Below are 14,097 nucleotides of genomic sequence, written 5' to 3'. Positions count from 1 at the left end.
AGGCAGCCACCTCAGCTCTCGCAGCTGCTACCTCAACTTTCCTCAAGGCGAGAGCCTCAACTCTTGAGGCTAGCTCCTCAGGAACCTCAACTCGTGAGACAGGAACTGCGTTCTGCGCAGCCGCTACCTCAACTCTCGCAGCTCACACCTCAAGAACCTCAACTCGTGAGTCAAGAGGCTCTCTCTGCGCAGCCACCTCAACCCTTGAGGCAAGCGCAACTCTTGAGGCAGGAACCTCATGCTATGAGTCAGCCACCTCAACGCATGCATCTGCCACTTTCTCCTCAACTTGAGCCTCTTCCCATTCAACTTTGAAATAACAAATGACAATAATAACACCTCATTACTTTCATAACTTGCATTTGTAATCATATACATGTATGCCTACACAAACATTATGATAATGGAGGTTATTCGTATTTCTTAAATAAAAAAATATATATGTATTCCTTGCAATATATTTTTAACAAATCGCAAATATGGCAAAATATCTTCAAAACAAAAATGAATCATGAGTTATGAATGTAATGTAAATATTATGTTGATATTAAAACCCCATGCAAGCATGCATGAAGTAATGCAGTGTTGCCAACAGGGCGAGTTTCCCTGTCCTGAGGTGAAGTAGATTATAGATCGTATATTTAGTGCAGCTTAATTCTACGATTATCATGCCGGCTATCTAATTCATCAACAAAACAGTCTAAATCAATTCCCTCGGCACGTGCACTTTCAATGGACAGTAATGCGATATTACTCAATCTAGCACTGGTCATGGAATTTCTGAGAAATGTTACACGCCATGCAACATGCTCTGCTTCTCTTACAGCATGCTCTACATACAGCATGCTCTGCATACAGCATGCTCTACATACAGCATGCTCTGCATACCTTACCGCATGCTTCTCAGTCACACATCTTTGGTTGTTGCCAACTCACTAGACTGTCAAGCAGTTTCATTACGTTGCCTTCTAGTCTGCTGCTTTTGCACCAGTGAAACCCTCACTGAGAGAACTTAGCTTTTCTCGGATATGGTCCCTGTAGATGAGAAAGTGCTTTTCTCCCTCCTTCTGATATTCCCTTGAGGACTCTGTCATTTGGAGAGGAGCCTTTAGCTGCGTAGCCTCCTATGGACTTTTATTTAAGCATAACATGCTTCCAGGGAAGGTAATGGTTCCACTTCAGTCGCTAACCCCGTCTGTTACCACACCTGCTCCCATAGACCTTGAGCTGTGTTGCAAGACATGCAGTCCAAGCTTAGTCCTTGTTAGAGGATTTTTTGTTTACGGAGTCAGTGTGTCACTGGGAAGACGTTCAACAACCAGCAGAAGTGACTTGTTGTGACGCAGTGCGGCAACCTCAGCAACCCGATAAGGAGTTGTCTATACGACCCAGACAGTCTAGACAGCTTCGGGTTGTCACTGTACTTCCTCGCTTCCCCATGGTTGACAGTTCACAGACTGTGCAGCAGTACCATGATCTTGTGTCCGGCTCCGTCAGACGACTGGCTTTTAAGAGCTCCCACAAGTCGTCGCTGTCTGGAGATTCTCAGATGGACTATGGATCTGACCAAGGAACTGGGCCTCCTGGTCAATTTTGAGGAGTCTCAGCTCGTCCCATCCCAGACCATTGTCTACCTGGGTATGGATCTTCAGAGTCGAGCTTTTCGGGCTTTTCCGTCGGCCCCAAGGATCTTCCAAGCCCTAGAATGCATCCAGAGCATGCTGAGAAGGAACCGATGCTCAGTCAGGTAGTGGATGAGTCTAACAGGGACACTTTCATCGCTGGCCCTGTTCATCGTGTTAGGGAGACTCCACCTCCCCCCCCTTCAGTTTCATCTAGCTGCTCACTGGATAAAGGACATGACGCTAGAGACGGTCTCAGTTCCTGTTTCCGAAGAGAGGAGGTCTTCTCTCGCGTGGTGTAAGAACAGCTTTCTTCTCAAGGAAGTCTACATTTGGCTGTTCAGAAACCCGACCGCCGTCTCCTCTCGGACGCATCAGACACGGGCTGGGGTGCGACTTTGGACGGACAGGAATGCTCGGGAACATGGAATCAGGAGCAAAGGACACTTCACATCAATTGCAAGGAGTTGTTGGCGGTTCTTCTGGCCTTGATAAACTTCAAGTCCCTCCAGCTTAACAAGGTGGTGGAGGTGGACTCTGACAACACCACAGCCCTGGCTTACATCTTCAAGCAGGGAGGGACTCTTTCGTGGAAGTTGTTCTAGATCGCAAGGGACCTCCTCATCTGGTCAAAAGATCGAAAGCTCACGCTGGTAACGAGGTTCATTCAGGGCGGTATGAAGGTCATGGCAGATCGCCTCAGCCGGAAGGGTCAGGTCATCCCCACAGAGTGGACCCTTCACAAGAGTGTTTGCAGCAGACTTTGGGCCCTGTGGGGTCAGCCAACCATAGATCTGTTCGCTACCTCGATAACCTAGAGACTCCTGTTGTATTGTTCTCCGATTCCAGACCCAGCAGCAGTTCACGTGGATGCTTTTCTGCTGGATTGGTCCCATCTCGACCTGTATGCATTCCCGCCGTTCAAGATTGTCAACAGGGTACTTCAGAAGTTCTCCTCTCGCAAAGGGACACGGCTGACGTGGATTGGCTCCGCTCTGGCCCGCGAGAGAATGGTTCATAGAGGTACTGCAATGGCTGGTCGACATTCCCAGGACTCTTCCTCTAGGAGTGAACCTTCTACGTCAACCTCACGTAAAGAAGGTACACCCAAACCTCCACGCTCTTCGTCTGACTGCCTTCAGACTTTCGAAAGACTCTCAAGAGCTAGGGGCTTTTCGAAGGAGGCAGCCAGAGCGTTTGCCAGAGCAAGGAGAACATCCACTCTCAGAATCTATCAGTCTCAAGGGGAAGTCTTCCGTAGCTGGTACAAGACCAATGCAGTTTCCTCAACCAGTACCACTGTAACCCAGATTGCTGACTTCCTGTTATATCTAAGGAAAGTAAGATCCCTTTCAGCTCCTACGATCAAGGGTTACAGAAGTATGTTGGCAGCGGTTTTCCGCCACAGAGGCTTGGATCTTTCCACCAACAAAGATCTACAGGACCTCCCTAGGTCTTTTGAGACCTCAAAGGAACGTCGGTTGTCCACTCCAGGCTGGAATCTAGACGTGGTCCTAAGGTTCCTTATGTCATCAAGATTTGAACCTCTCCAATCAGCCTCTTTTTAGGACCTCACATTAAAAACTCTTTTCCTCGTGTGCTTGACAACAGCTAAAAGAGTAAGTGAGATCCACGCCTTCAGCAGGATCATTGTTTTCACATCTGAAACGGCTACATGTTCCTTGCAGCTCGGTTTTTGCTAAACGAGCTTCCTTCACGTCCTTGGCCTAAGTCGTTCGAGATCCCAAGCCTGTCCAACTTGGTGGGGAATGAACTGGAGAGAGTACTTTGCCCAGTTAGAGCTCTTAGGTACTATCTAAAAAGGTCTTAACCTTTACGAGGACAATCAGAAGCCTTATGGTGTGCTATCAAGAAACCTTCTTTCCCAAGTTCTAAGAACTCAGTTTCTTACTATTCAGGCTTCTGATTAGGGAAGCACATTCTCATCTGAAGGAAGAAGACCTTGCTTTGCTGAAGGTAAGGACACATGAAGTGGGAGCTGTGGCTACTTCAGTGGCCTTCAAACAGAACCATTCTCTGCAGAGTGTTATGGATGCAACCTATTGGAGAAGCAAGTCAGTGTTCGCATCATTCTATCTCAAAGATGTCCAGTCTCTTTACGAGTACTGCTACACCCTGGGACCATTCGTAGCAACGAATGCAGTAGTAGGCGAGGGCTCAGCCACTACATTCCCATAATCCCATAACCTTTTAACCTTTCTCTTGAATACTTTTTATGGGTTGTACGGTCGGCTAAGAAGCCTTCCACATCCTTGTTGATTTGGCGGGTGGTCAATTCTTTCTTGAGAAGCGCCGAGGTTAAAGGTTGTGATGAGGTCCTTTAGTATGGGTTGCAGCCCTTGATACTTCAGCACCTTAGAGTTGTTCAGCCTCCTAAGAGGAACGCTGCGCTCAGTAAGGAAGTCGAACTTATTTAAGGCAGAGTAATGGCTCAAGTCGACTTCCTTACCAGGTACTTGTAATTTCATTGTTATTTTGAATAACTGATAATATGAAATACGGGATACTTAGCTTCTTGATATACATGTACACTGGTTTTCACCCACCTCCCTGGGTGTGAATCAGCTACATGATTATCGGGTAAGTTTAATATTGAAAAATGTTATTTTCATTAGTAAAATAAATTTTTGAATATACTTACCCGATAATCATGATTTAATTGACCCACCCTTCCTCCCCATAGAACCAGTGGACCGAGGAAAAATTGAGGTGGTGTCAACAAGAAGTACTGCAGTACCTGGCCACAGGTGGCGCTTGTGAGTACACCCCCCTCTTGTATAGCGATCGCTGGCGTATCCCTTCCGTAGAATTCTGTCGGGCAACGGAGTTGACAGCTACATGATTATCGGGTAAGTATATTCAAAAATTTATTTTACTAATGAAAATAACATATTATCATAATTTTTAACTGTACACTATTGTAAACTTTTATTTTTGCATTGTTTTTCCATATAGCTGTGAATATCACTTTAGAAATAATGATCAGTATAAGATTTTTCTTTGTAGGAACAGATTATAATTAATAAGTTTGGAAATGTAAATTAAGATTTTTATATTTCATTGGGTTATATGTGTAATGTGCATTGATTTTTGTCTATTTTGAAGTACACATAGTTAATATTACCAGTTTTTAAATTTCTATTCTTTAAAAGGTGATATCAACAAGAAATTGTCATTTGTCACATGGTACTGAGAGTGCAGGAAGTTACATACAAATTTTTTATATTTTAGAAATCTGCAGTAGGTGTATGCATAGTAATTTTAGATTATTTGAAATATTTCATGATTCTGTATAAATCTACATTGAAAAGTTCCTTATTTTCCAATAACGTTTACCGCATCGTCAAGTGACACCACGGCAAACTAACCTCCTACTTAGCCATTCATATGGAAATTCAGCCAAAATTTGTATTTTTACGTATTTCAATTTTTTTTATTACTATATTTGTACACGTTCCTATTGACTCTAGTTCCAGTTTTGCACGTGTTTCTATAGCCACAGAAAGAAAAGAGAAGAGTCTTAATTGGAGATTATACTTTCGTCTTATTGGTGACATTATTGCACATTAGGTGTTTGATTTATACTTATGTACACGTGTATACATGAATTTATATCTATACTAAACTATGTTATTCCTTCTCAAATTTAGTTAGAATCAATGAATTCTTATGTTTGAGGGGTAATTCAAGGATGGGTTTGCCTCATTAGAAAAAATGTATTTCAGTTGTATCGGACATAGAATGAACAATAAAATGTGTGATTTGACAGAGTGTCAGCATTAATAACCCCTGAAGTTTATAAGGTCAAGTTGGCTTGTTTTCAGTTTTTGAAACTAGAGGGCTACTAAATTACAGGCTGTGATAATGCTTGTAATAAATTTTATGCGTATTACAAATGTTGTGCCGTATTTAAATCAAATTACCTTTGCAGCCTCCATTTGATCCGATTGGTCCACCACGGTATTATGATGGACCTCCATTACCGGATTATCCATCGTCTTCTCGATCACGTTCTGAAAAAAGACCATCTGCTGATGTAAGTATATATTTTGTTATGATTTACTTGAAATTGTAATTGTACATTTTTTTATACATTAATGAAATATGTTGTAAAGAGGAAATGTTATGGAAATGAAAGAGCAAGGAACTGTCCAGCAATAAAGTATGGCTTATTTTGTTGAATTTTACCATTGAGTAGTAATGCTAATATCTGTAAAGAGAGAGTTACTTAACCTTGAAATAAGATTGAAAAGGAAAATTTGTCTCAACCTCTATACCATTCCTTCTGGTGACCATCCAGAGCAATGTAGTAATCCCTCGGCTATCATGGGTGTTAGGTTCCAGCAAGTTGTGATAGGTAAAAAACACCAAAGTAAATACATTACTCTATGGTATCTTTTTTCGTTACTTTAAGAATATTTTCATTATTTTATTCATTTTTATAAATTTAAGCTTTTATAAACTCCCCATACTCTTATGAACTATTTCTATATTCTTGAACTCTTTTAAATTAAAACGTACTTTTAATATAGACACATACTTATGTATTAAAGAAAAAATTAAAATCGGAACACTCACCAGGGAAGATGCTTACTAAAACTCTATTGATGTTGATGGTGATTAGCTATGCAGTACTGAACAATTTAGATGATGACAATGTGATAGATTTACTCCACAGCAAAGAAGAGCATTACTGCTCTTCTGAAAGTGCCCGTTTGTCAGGTGGTACAGTATTTCCGTTGTATGGTAGTCGGCACTTGCTGACACAGCCTTTTCTCATTCACTTACTCGCAAGCAACCAGTTCGTCAGCAGAGGCAGCTTCTCCAAGTAGAGACTCACACTTAAGGTTAAACCTGATTTGAAATTTATCAAACCAGTCCTTGCTGGCATTAAATTCAGTTGGTATAGTGGGAGATGTCATAGATTATCCTGGTTCTTAGTCGTCGTCACTGCCATCCGTAAACTTGCCGTAGAACGGCCGGGCCTTCTTTCCTGTCATGATGGTATCCAGTGCAATGATCTTTCTATAGTCACTTACCCAAAGAGATAATGTAGATTCCATCCTTAGCATAGCCTTATTGCAGGAAGTTAACATCCTATTTGCTTGCTGCCTTATTAAAAATGACAATTTGCCATTGTCCTTATACTGTCGGTCTTTGGTCTTAGCGGAGGGAGGTATCAGAGACACGCGAAGAGCCAAAATCAGTGTATGATTGGTGCTTATGGGTCAGTGAACTCTAGCTCCCCGAACCAACTAACCACTACCTATGTGCAGTTGCTTATTACCACAAATAATGCACTACATTTTTTTTGGAATTAGTCGACTAATTATAATGTTGGTTTTATTACAGTAATTGCTTAATGAAGTATTTTACAAACTTGTATTTTCATATCTTTTCCTTAATGAATTCATGAAATTATCTATAACACTAAATAAAAAAAAAAACTAAAATTTTGTTCTATTCTCTTCACAATCTTCATCCCTAAAATTTACCTATTCAATTCTATTATTGAGTTTGTTATGTATAATTTAGTTATTATTAAATTTTACTTTCATATGATTTCTCTCTACCTCTCTCTGCATTAAGTTTTAATCTATTATACTTTCTATTTATTTTCCTTCCTTTCCTGGTTTTTATCTAATTTGCAGCTTATTATTTCCCTTTAATTCCTTCCTGCATAATAAATTACAAGCATTTTGATAACTAGAATGAAAAGAATGACCGTCCACATTCAGTAAAATATTGTATAAGGGGTACAGTTTGTTTTCTGTTTGCTTAACATTTCTGTTATTCACATGATTTTATTGCACATTAATATCATCCTTATTCCGTATTTCCTTTTCTCAGCATTTTCCACAATAATTTGTGTTAATTCTAATTAATGCTGATTTCTGTTCAATGCAGATTTTGTATAGACAGTTTTTTGCCTGAAATATGGATATTCTTTCCCATATCTGAGAGATGTAGCATTTAAGCTCTACCGAGAGAGAAATGTGTTTGGCCTGTTCTATATTTAACTACGTCCCCTCAAAGCTTACATCGAAGAGAGAGAAGAGGTGGCCACCGAAGCACCGTCTTTCAAGACTTTGACCGATTCCTCTGCATAATTTTGTGATAGGAGCAGTGGTGTACAAGAACCGGGAAGAGTTTTCGATACAACTTGCAGGAGCTCATGCTCCTGATACCAGTGATATAAGACAAGTATGAGCACTGTTAGTCACTCCTGCCTCGGGGCGTTCCCAAGAAGCTTCATTGACTATTGCTCAGATCCCCCTTTGGGCCAATACTGCTCCTCGGCCTAGATCTTCCCACACTCAGAGACCGATCCACAACTTGAGTGGTCCAAGATGCCAAGGTCTTCCAACAAGGTTGTGGGTTAAGGGTTGGAATTTGTAAATTCTCAAATCTGATCTTGGCACTCTATCAAGGACTGAGATGCCACATTGTGTTTGCGCATTTGTTGGTAAAGGTCCTCTCCATAGGACAGGATTTCAATCTGCCTGTTCCTCTCATGAACTGTCTGGCGAGTGTCCTAAGTGAGGAATGATTCTTTGTTGAAATGTTGAGATGATTTTAAAAGTAGTCCAGTAAGGTAGATTGATAGGAGTTGAGTAAGCCTGACTCTTACCATTTCTCTCTCCATGGGAGTGACAGTGTGGTACTAAGAACATTCCTCTCAAGTAAGGGATACTATTACCCTCTAGCCGCATTACCTTGTTTGCAACTTAGGAGATATGTGCAGGGAACATACCCATCTCTTGAGTAGACAGATAGGCACATGGTACAAGGGCTCACTTACCAGTTACCAGTCTTCAGTTCTTACAAGAATGAGCACACATACTACTGGTAGGAATAATGGGTGCTGCCCATCATTCCCCTTCCTGAATGTTTGACCTGTTGATACTTCCCCATTGAGGTAAACACCTACTGCACTGCCGAATAGAAGAAAGAAATCACCTAAACACAGAATGACCAATAGGGCTGAGTCTCCCGAGACATCAACTGATCCCTCTGCATGGTTTTGTGGGAGTAGTACTGTACCAAAACTCACCCACCAAGGAAGGGTTTTTGGTACTAGATATGGGAGCTCGCACTCCTACTACTAGTGCCAAAGGTTTATGGTACTAAGTTCGGGAGCTCACACACCTACTACTAATGCCAGGTCTCTTACGAGATCGAACACAAGCACAAACACTATAGGTCAGAATGTTGGTAGCCACCATCATCCCTCACCTGCCCCAGGATGTTCTTGAGATATTTCGATGAATCCACCACTACTCTTCATCAATTAGTAATTGCAGAGCTGGCAACATGACACTGCCCCTCCAAGCCCAACCTGTAAGCACATCATTCTCAGGCCTGGAATCTCTTGCTACAGAAGCTACTTCCAAGGTCAGCCAAGCAGCTTGTTGTTTGACCTTAAGTTGGGTGCAGTCATATACCTGTACTTCGCCTCGACCTGAAGCCTAACTTTCCCAAAAACAGGCAGAAGGATCTTCCTGACACTGCTGCTACGTTATCAGTGGGCCCTTAGATCTTAAAGAACACAAAGGAGAGAAATGCACTTGAAGTCTTGCAGACATTTCTCCATATTTTTAAGGTCAAAACAGTGGAAAAGTCAACTGGGGCCTGGTGACTGTGACTGATCCTCCCATTCAAAAGGAAGATGTCAAGTACCATACGGTCTGCCATCAAGAAGATGACTTTCACTCGGTGATCCTAAAGAATAAATCAACTAGATACCCACCCTGTAGTCTGTCAGAATGATCTCCTCCTCTAAGTTTTGGTTTTCAATTTAAAGCCAGAACTTCAGACTGGCTATTGCTTGAGCATTCATGTTCACCTTTTTGTTACCTGGTCAATCACAACTTATTCTTGGGTCTTTATCAACAGTCTACTTGTCTTGTTTCTCTCCAGGAGGCAATATTTCAGAATTGAGACAGTTTACCTACTTTTGCCATGATCTAAGAATCATGTTCAATCAATAACCAGCTACATGGCCAGGCAGGAGAAGAGTTTCCATATTATGCTGGTAACATTAATTTCATCAGACGGGAGCATGTAATGCAGTCGTTTTTGCACTACCAAGAACTCCCAGTAAGACGATATCAACGTCTTCTGAAACTTTCCATATTATTGGGAACTCTTTCTATATGGGCTCCATACACCAGCAATTGCTCCAGGATTTTTGGAAGCATCACTGGTCAGCAGCCAGGTATTTCACTTCCGTCTGGTTTTAGTAGAATAGGAAACATGGGATAATCGGGTTTAATGGCTGATTGATGATATCCTCTCCAGGGAGAGTTCACTTGAACCCCCTCTCTAGGCATCCAGCCATCCACAGAGGATAGTAGTATTGAAGAACAACTACACTCTTTTGACTTACATCAACCATACGATGAAAGGGGTACCATTTTATACAGACCCTGTGTGATTGGGCAAGCAGGTACTCATCTTTGCAACCAACAATGTAATAAGAGTTGTACCCAAGGTCAGTTCCATTTATTATACCAGATGCTTAATCACCGGGCCCACAGAGTAGGATCAGCAAATCCTCACTTTTATGAATGGTTGAAGGCTTTTTATCCTTTGGGTATTGCAATTGACTGATCCGTTCACCTACCAGTTGATTCAGAACTTCAAATATACTGCTGTCCAGTTCTAGAACATCTTCCAATATGCTGCTCTCCAGTTCCAGGGACATCAGAAGCATTTAGGTCACCTTCCAACCCATCAGTTACCTCTAGATACCTTACCTTTTCCATCTGCTTATCTGGTTTACTGATTGTTCAACAGTTAGTAGACCTTTTTTATTTCAGATTACCTTAACTGACACCTGGATTTGCTGACGCTCCTCCTCTAACTACCGCTTGAGCTCCTACTCTAATGCTAGTGACATTGTAGTGGCGATACTTCACCAGGTAGCCTGTACAGTGAATTGCGGCTCTTTTAATCTTCGTTTGCCAAGGAAATTCCTCTTAGTCTCAGAGGTAAAAGTCTGTCAACCTTTAGCTAGATCTCAGACTGAAGAGCTCAGACCTTTTCCCCTTTGGACCATTAGCCTGAGATCAGGAGCAGCTTTGAACAGTTCCCCTCTCTGTGAACTCTAGTCCTCAACTCTTGAGCAGACCCTCCTGTACTCTTGACTAAATATCAAATAGGATTTGACCCCCAGACTACTCACGAGCCTCGGCCTCGGCCAGGTGTATAGCATAGCATTCTATATGTCCTTACTGGAAGAAGGTCTTCCTCTCCCTTATTCCAGATTTTGTGTCCAAGAGGTAGCTTCTAGTCTAGAAGGTAGAATGTTTGGTTGTTCTACTCCTCCAGATAAAGCAGTCTCTGTTATACTGTATGCTGTATTGGATCCTAGATGCAGGCCACCCTCACAGCAGAGTAACTTTTCTTTACAGACAAGTTTTGTTTTAAAGTATCTTCCCTATATTCATAGATGAGAATGATGGATGATAAGTGTGCAGCCCATTTCTCATAATGACTATACTTTCAGACATATCCTTACAGATATAGGTTTTTCCATGACCGCATGAGATTGGTAGGGACCTATCCTAACATCTGCAACATACTCATGTTATTAGTAGGTTAACAGGGGTCATCACTTTCATTCTTCTCCAAGACCAAAATGAAGTAACATTTCCAAAATTATTAAACCAGCCAGATTGGTTTTAGGGACATCCTCCCAAGGATGAATCTCTTATTAAAGATCGAAGGTTTGTAATATGCGTTGGAAGAAATCACTTATTTTGAAAGTAATTTGTATTTTCCCTAGATACCAAAACCTGAAACATTAAAGTTAAAATGACTACCACAACCACCCACAAGTCTTAGGTTAATATCAGAGTGAAGGATACACTACATGGTGGGTGGGTGGAGTCTACCCGCCAGCTATTAGTGTACTATTATCTCGTCAAAAGTTTAAATGGCTGTTCCAGCGTCACTGAAAGTCCTATTCCTTTTAAAGTTCTCAGGTTTCTATAGTTAAGAAAAATACAAGTGCATATAAAATTTGTTGATATTCAGACTCTACCTATTTTTGGTTCAGCGAGTGTTCCTTTGTTATATACTGTAGCATTGGTTGTCGTATAATACTAGTATTTTTGAAAAATCTGACGTGATAGATTTGAATGCTATTACTAGCATTCAATCCCAGCACTAGTTTTGATGAAAATTAAGTGGTAAATGTGCTAGTACTGTCATTATCTTATATTGAAGAAGAGTTCTGTTTATGGTTGGTATAAACATCACTTCCATTTGATATTACTATATCTTATCTCAAGGTATTGAACTTGAATAATAAAATTCTACTTCAGTTGCTATTCTTTTGTTATTTCCACAAAGCTTTTTCATTTACTTTTGTAATCTTCTTACAGCCTTATGATCGCAGTGTTGATGAATTTCTTCAAAGAACTCGTGATCGAAGAGAGAGAAGTCGTGAAAGGCGTTATCGTGAGCGTAGATAAGTGGACGAGTCCATTACTTAAATGTATTATTTTGCTATTAAGTGCAAAGAATTATTATTATTATAATTATTATTATTATTATTATTATTATTATTATTATTATTGTTAGGGACCCTTAGGATACAGAGATGGAAGTGAATTTTATTAAACTACTTATTTGAAAAAAAAAAATGGGAGGTCTGTATTTTGGAATAGCTACCTCATATATTGTTATAATAACCTTTGTCATTTTTTTGCTAAGCAATAAACTTATGTCTTCAATCAGGAAAAAAGCTATCATGAACATTAAGATTAAATTTTTTATTGGATATTTCCAGTAATGTATGTGTGTGTGTATGTGTAGCAAGGCTACAAATAAAATTTATTTGGAATAAATAACTGTGTTTAGAATTTTAGAGACCTTTCCATTGGTGTGTGGTTTACATTTGCAAAGGTAAGGTTTTAAATGAACTCTTTGCAGTACTTAGATGTATGGATTTTGGGCCATAAGTTGTACTGTAGAGCTAAGTCTAGGAAAAATTTTGACAGCAATGTGTAATTGAGGGAAAATTTTTCAGTTATTATTATTATTATTAATTGCTAAGCTACAACCCTAGTTGGAAAAGCAAAATAAACCCCAGGGGCTCCAACAGGGAAAATAGCACAATGATTAAAGGAAACAAGGAAAAATAAAATTTTTAAGAAGAGTAACAACATTGAAATAAATATCTCCGTTATAAACTATAAACACTGTAACAAAACTAGAGGAAGAGAAATAAAATAGAATAGTGTGCCCGAGTGTACCCTCAAGCAAGAAAACTCTAAACCAAGGGAGTGAAAGACCATGGTACAGATGCTATGGCACTACACAAGACTAGATAACAATGGTTTGATTGAGAAATTATAAGCTATTTTATTAAAACATCTGTGGTAGAAGACATTCACAAACACTTTACAACAATCCTTTTTTATACATGCCTAAACACTACTGCACATTCGATAATCATGTAAAAATTTGATATTACACAACTTATCTTAATTAGGTATTGATGGTTCACGCTCGACCTGAGTCAGAAATAGCACAAGGAAAAGAGCTGGGATGAAATGCGTCCTCACTCGACTGCTGCACATACTGAACTGAGGTCTCGCAGGTCGATATCACACTCAACCAATACGGATGAAAAATTATGGCAAAAGAACATCTTTTTTTTTTCTTTTTTTTCTAATCTCGGGTCGTATATGACCCACCACATCTATCCAGGGTGCCCTCTCTCTCTCTCTCTCTCTCTCTCTCTCTCTCTCTCTCTTTCTCTCTCTTCTCTCTCTCTCTCTCTCTCTCTCTCTCTCTCTCTCATAGTCATTTTGTTTTAGAAATATATATGTATATCATCATCATCAGCAGCTCTAACTATTCCGCAGTAAAACAAAGAACTTAGACTTTTTCTTCCATTTGCATCTGTTTATGGTCTTTCTATGCCAGTCTATACCTGCAAATTTCCTTGTTTTTCCTTCCCCTGCTTCTTTTTCAACATTTACGGATTCTCTCTGTTATTTTTACTGTCCATCTAATATCTGTCATTCTCATTATGTATCCTGGCGATGTCATTTCTTTTTCTTATGCGTTAGAATATCCTCTACTTTAGTATGCTCTCATTATTATTATTATTATTATTATTATTATTATTATCAAGCCAAGCTACAAACCAAGCTGGAAAAGTAAAATGCTATATGCCCAAGGGCTCCAACAAGAAAAAATAGCCCAGTAAGGAAAGGAAATACGTAAATAAATAAACTACAAGGGAAGTAATGAACAATTGAAATAAAATATCTTAGAGAACAATAGCATTTTAATAAATCTTTCATAAATAAACTATAAAAACAAAAAAAGAAAAACAAGAGAAGTAAGAGAACTCTAACCCAAGACAGTGGAAAACCATGGTACAAAGGCTATGGCATTACCCAAGACTAGAGAACAATGGTTTGATTTTGGAGTG

At 39.9% G+C, this 14,097-nt stretch overlaps 1 protein-coding gene across 2 annotated transcripts in view; it reads left to right on the top strand.

Annotated features, from left to right (window-relative positions):
- Window positions 1-12,502, top strand: part of Ythdc1 (YTH domain containing 1) — a 305,795-nt gene extending 293,293 nt beyond the window's left edge. For both annotated transcript variants that reach the window (XM_068382583.1, XM_068382575.1), the window contains 2 exons: window positions 5,575-5,679; window positions 12,035-12,502. In XM_068382583.1, the coding sequence (XP_068238684.1) occupies window positions 5,575-5,679; window positions 12,035-12,124 (195 nt within the window). In that variant the 3' untranslated portion in view covers window positions 12,125-12,502. The remainder of the gene's footprint in view (window positions 1-5,574; window positions 5,680-12,034) is intronic.
- The last annotated feature ends 1,595 nt before the right edge of the window (window positions 12,503-14,097 follow it).

This window comes from Palaemon carinicauda, chromosome 1, assembly GCF_036898095.1.
Source record: "Palaemon carinicauda isolate YSFRI2023 chromosome 1, ASM3689809v2, whole genome shotgun sequence".
Taxonomy (NCBI): Eukaryota; Metazoa; Arthropoda; class Malacostraca; order Decapoda; family Palaemonidae; genus Palaemon; species Palaemon carinicauda.
The sequence above is the reverse complement of the archived record's forward strand: the minus strand, read 5'-3'. Positions and strand labels throughout refer to the sequence as shown.